Source organism: Anopheles darlingi, chromosome 2 (assembly GCF_943734745.1).
Source record: "Anopheles darlingi chromosome 2, idAnoDarlMG_H_01, whole genome shotgun sequence".
In the NCBI taxonomy this organism is placed as follows: domain Eukaryota; kingdom Metazoa; phylum Arthropoda; class Insecta; order Diptera; family Culicidae; genus Anopheles; species Anopheles darlingi.
In genome coordinates this window covers 30,791,903-30,796,902 of record NC_064874.1, presented here as the reverse complement: position 1 = coordinate 30,796,902, position 5,000 = coordinate 30,791,903, and the positions used below count along the sequence as shown (strand labels likewise).

At 50.9% G+C, this 5,000-nt stretch overlaps 2 protein-coding genes across 2 annotated transcripts in view; both read right to left on the bottom strand.

The window, feature by feature from the left end:
• Positions 1-4,062, bottom strand: part of LOC125952685 (uncharacterized) — a 5,946-nt gene extending 1,884 nt beyond the window's left edge. Inside the window, exons 1-3 of the mRNA XM_049682312.1 lie at positions 3,151-4,062; positions 624-2,021; positions 1-549 (exon numbers count right to left, since the gene is read on the bottom strand). The exon at positions 1-549 is cut by the window's left edge and continues 98 nt beyond it. Coding sequence (XP_049538269.1) covers positions 1-549; positions 624-2,021; positions 3,151-3,553 — 2,350 coding nt within the window. The 5' untranslated portion in view covers positions 3,554-4,062. The remainder of the gene's footprint in view (positions 550-623; positions 2,022-3,150) is intronic.
• A 314-nt stretch (positions 4,063-4,376) lies between these two features.
• Positions 4,377-5,000, bottom strand: part of LOC125959834 (signal recognition particle subunit SRP68) — a 2,219-nt gene continuing 1,595 nt past the window's right edge. Inside the window, exon 2 of the mRNA XM_049692792.1 lies at positions 4,377-5,000. This exon is cut by the window's right edge and continues 1,313 nt beyond it. Coding sequence (XP_049548749.1) covers positions 4,554-5,000 — 447 coding nt within the window. The 3' untranslated portion in view covers positions 4,377-4,553.

Genomic DNA, 5,000 nt, shown 5'->3' with positions numbered 1-5,000 from the left:
CTCCAATCGGACCATCATTATCATTCGCATTGTAGATGTACTTCTTGTAGACATTGTTCAGCACGAGCTTCTCCTGCCGTTTGGCTTCCTCCTGTGCCAACGTGTCGATTGAGTGGGCCACATCAAGCTGCGGTGACCGTGCGGCGCCCGGACTATCGACCAACACGCCGACGGAGTTTGGAGCGACCACATTCGGTGCTAGCTTTTTGTCCATGTGAACATCGCCATTCCGGGTGGCGGCAATACCTTGCGCTCCATCACCAACCGCAGGTGTCTCAATCGAGGCCGCCTTTCTTGTCGCAGCACTGCTCTGACCATCGTTGCGTCCTTTCAGCTTCATTTTGGGATGCTTCATCGGAGCCACATTCGTCTGGGCCGGAGACGGATCCGTACCGGTTTCGTTCAGACGAATTGTTAAATCATCGGACGAGAAGATGACCGCTCCCGGTGGCTCCACATGTCTCGTTATGGCGTATAACTTCAGAATCGAGGATTCATTGTAGCGCAGGATGCAAGTATCAGCCCGAGATTGCTGGATAACGTCGCTTTCTGAAAAATGGGAAGAAGTAGAAACCCTCCATTAAACATTCGTTTCCCGATGTCTCGCAATGCAACAAACGTACCGGGGATGAATTGATATTCGTCCGTGGTGTCGGTGGTACGATTTCGGCACTGCATCTGCCAGTGTAGAAAGAAGTCTCCACCGCCGGTTTGAGATAGCGACATACCACCCAACAATCCATTCGGTCCACCCGCATCCTTAATCGAGCTATCGAGGAACGGTTTTCCATTCGTTCCATTGATGATCATCGTTTGGGAGTAGTAGTAGATGGGGAAACCTGGCCCGGTATTGTACTTCACCATAAAGTCCGTCACATTGTCATGGTCAAAGTGTCCGGGCACAATCGAACTAACGCTCTCCGAGTCAGAGATCGTATAGGACCATAGTTGCGTCCGGTTGGCACCATCGAACGCGAACACGGACGAGTTGAACGAGCTGACCACAATGTCCTCCGTGGAGTCCCCGTTCAAATCGGTCAGTACGGCCGGTACCATAAAACCGGACGCTTCAAGTCTCACGATCGGTTCGAATGCACTTTCGCCAGGGTATTTCATTAAATTAGCCAACTGCAACACGTACACACCGCCCGGTGAGTTCTGACCGCCGGTCAACACGAGCAATGACTGTGTACCATCGCCGGATTTACGCAGTGCCTGAATCGGGACGAACATCTCCTCCCGGTAGGGCGTCGGTATGCTGCGTACGATCGCTCCGGTTGCACCGGAGATAAGCTTGATATGGCCACCGTGTGCCCGCTGGGTCTCTTCCACGTGTACCGCCACTATGTCCGCGATGCCATCGCCGTTTGCATCACTTACCACGTTGATCGTGTACAGATCGATGCTAATCTCGGCGTAGCTCTCAAGATCGGAATAATCCTTAAGCTCCCACAAGATACGCCCATTGCGACCATCCAGCGCCAAGATAAGCCCACCACGGCCAGCCGCCAGACAGTCACTCGTACCATCGGTATTGATGTCGATACCGTTACACTGCAGCGAAAAGATGGTAAACGATGTCCAGCGTTGCCACAGCGTAGCACCTGACCGGCCATCCAACGCTAGCAGTCCACCACCGCACAAATCCGTAATGCCCGTTTTGCGTGAGGTACACTGCGGGATGAAACCACGTACTCCATCGTCGATCTGCTCATCAATACCGTACCCAACGATGATATCCTCTGCACCGTCACCATTGACATCCAGTTTGCGCAACGGACTTTCACTATTAACGCGTGCTATGACTCGAGTCCAGACATTCTGTACCGTAATGCGTGTGCACGGAACCATCTCAAGCGATCCATTGCGGCCACCGCCCTCGTCTGCCGTGTACATCAGGTTGGCAAACTTGTCCCGGATGATGGCGCTGCTAAAGGCGGATTCCTTGTGGAACCATACCTTAATCTTCTGGAGTGGCTGTGGGAATGCGGTCAACAGCAGTGCCGCTAGTACGATCAGCCCTGTATCACGATGAATAGAAAAAAAGGTTATTAGTAGTTCATTAGTAACATTTTATAGATGTTGGTTTGCATTTATGTAATAAAGTAAAATTTGCTTCTTTAAATCATTGTCGGTTGATTAAAGGCATGCAGTGTATATTGGAAAATTTTGCACCTCTGCCGGTAATTTGGTCTGATCTGATGAATTGCGACCTTGACTAGGAATTGCATCGCCATTCTTGTTTGCTCATTAGAACGTACATTGATAAACCAATCAATTATGGCTATTTAATTTCGATTGAACCCTAATTCTATCGCTGGTATGGTCAATTTCGATTAATATGAGAATCATTACGGTTATATGGGCGTAGTGGTATTGTGTAGCATATCTGGTCAAATTTTTAATGACTTGTCTAATGAGTTTTCTTTACCATAATCTAATAATCATCATTAGCATTTACTTAAAGTTTAACTGCAAACAGTTATTATCTGTGCTTGTTCTCCAATAGATTCCCAGAATCATCACGTAATATTGTTGAGCGAACGGATAAGGGTAGCCTCCTGCGATGAAATCATCAAACTCATTTCGATCCCTTTCTCTTGTATCGCCTTGACGTCATTTCTTCAAGAAGTCCTTTCGCATAACCTAACCACAAGCAATGAACCGCCAACGAACTCCCGCACAGCGTGTCGGGAACAGGATAAAACGAAACAAGCGAAATGGTTCAATGTTTTCCAGATCCGTATCCTTTCGCGAACAAAACGAACGCGAAAAACGGAGATGGTAAAAATGCCATCTCATACAGAGTAGCACGGTGGCCAGCGCCAGGCGGTCATGGGTGTCAATAATTCATAAACTCATTAAAAGTAACAACCTGTGCGGCATCGGAAAGGACGACCCGAGCGGACGAAACACTTTTGCGCCAACACCATGGCCGACGTGTTGCGTTGCAGGCACCTTCTGACCAAGGATTGTGGTCCGCGGACGGACACCACCATGCATCGGTGCCCATTGCCCCTTTCGCGCCCTTTTCCGGCGAATTTCTTTATTTGCATGCATATTGCATGTCCTTGGGGGCTAACACTTTAGTCACGCACACCCACATGCACGCATACTCCCCCCAACGGCCACCCCACAATTTCCACTTACCTATCAGGACAGTAACGGCCGCCAGTCCGTAGCAGAAGGGTTCACAGCAACTCCAGCACTTCCGGCGGCGGTACTTCTTGTGAATGGGACTGGACGATCGGAGACCGAGGCCAAGGACACTGCCAACGCCTCCACTCCCACCACCACTACCCATTCCGCCATCACTGCCGTGGCCACTGCCGCCACCGCCACTTGTTGCTTTGCCGTGCTTGCGGCGCGGCGCCATTAGCGGCCGCTTGGCTCCCCTATCCTCGTACGTCCGGCAGGTGCGCCCATCGCGGATGAACACCTCGTCCTCCACGTCGTCGCTCAGATCCTCGTCCATGCTGAGGCTAACGCTATCGCGCACCACCAGCTGCTCTGAGGGTTGGTACGGCTTCATTTTCTTCCGGATCAGCTCCATGGTGGCCGCCTGTACCGCACCAGCACTCTTTCGCCCGGCCACGAGCGACGTCAGCAAACGCACCAACCTGAAACCGTCCTTCCTTCCGCACTCTGCTACCCTTCACCTACGAAGCAGAGGGAGGCAAACCTGGGGCTATGGTATCGCCACCTGCCTTAATGATACCTAATATCGAATCCTGGTACACCAGTGACCCGTTTCGACCATGAATCAACAACTGGCCACCATCGTAGCACACTTTAAATGAGTCTTTTCACCTAACATATGTCTCCGTACAGTGCTCCTTCCAGTTCACTTGCCCCACGAATGGAAAACTTCCTCGGCAAAGGTACTGCGTAACACCACCACCACCAGCAACCTGTGACCACGCACTCACTTCACAGTTCCCGTCCCTCGCCTAATTAGTGTAACGAACGGACGAACATCCGGATTAGCAGGTGCTGGTTTGTTCAAAGGATTATGTTGTGGAATGTGAAACACGAACTGTTGGCCTCTTGGCCACTTTTCCCTGCTCACAGGACGATGAATGCTACAACCACATCGGTGCACCGTCCGCTTGTGATTGAGTTCACCTTCTGCGAAGAATTCTCCGGTGGTGAGTCCCACTACTCCTTCCTGGTGCCCGATCCCCGGTCTCCGTATGCTGGTATTTTGATAAACATGCAGTGCCCCTGCCAAGGATACAAACTGCGCATGTGACCACAATTGAAGTGAGCATGAGAAAGGTAGCGGGTGCCTCACGATATTGGATGGTTCGGTATTCGGATATCTTATCAGACCGCTGTCGCTGCAGTTAACAAGTACCAACTAGAACACACTTCGATTCACATACAGACAGTTATTTATTAGTTGTTCGTAGTGTCCCCTGTCCCCCGGACCCTATCGGGACTCTCGATTTCTCATTAAAGACGTTTATTGAAGGGAAAATAGTTCAAAGAAAGCAAAAAAAAAACAATTAGCAAACAAAAGGGAACAATTTGATGCTGGCTGGCATCATCGTCTACTTGCTACCACCACCACCACCGCCCCAGCTGAACAGGCCTTTAACGAATCCGGTCATACCGGCACCGGCTCCTCCTTTACCACCGGCTGCCTTCTGATCAATCTTATCGTCCAGCGACGGGAACTCGACAAAGTTGAGTGCCAGATCGAAGAACAGGGGTTTCGCGGGAATCGGTTCCATTTCCGGTACCAACTTGAACACGTTCGGGTTGCGTGAGTTGAGTGTGGCGTCCTCCTTGTAGTGCGACAACCGCTCGTACAGGGGTTTCGATGTTTTGAGGCTTTTACCATATAGAACCGAATCTTCGGTTCCATCGTCCTCGAGCACACTGTACGCGTGAGCAGAGAACTTGCAGCCCTCGATCGTGGCCACCAGTTGCTGCAGCTCCGGTTGCAGATTAAAGTCCGAGCTGGCAGCCTTCGCTGCGATCGCATCAGCGGCGTA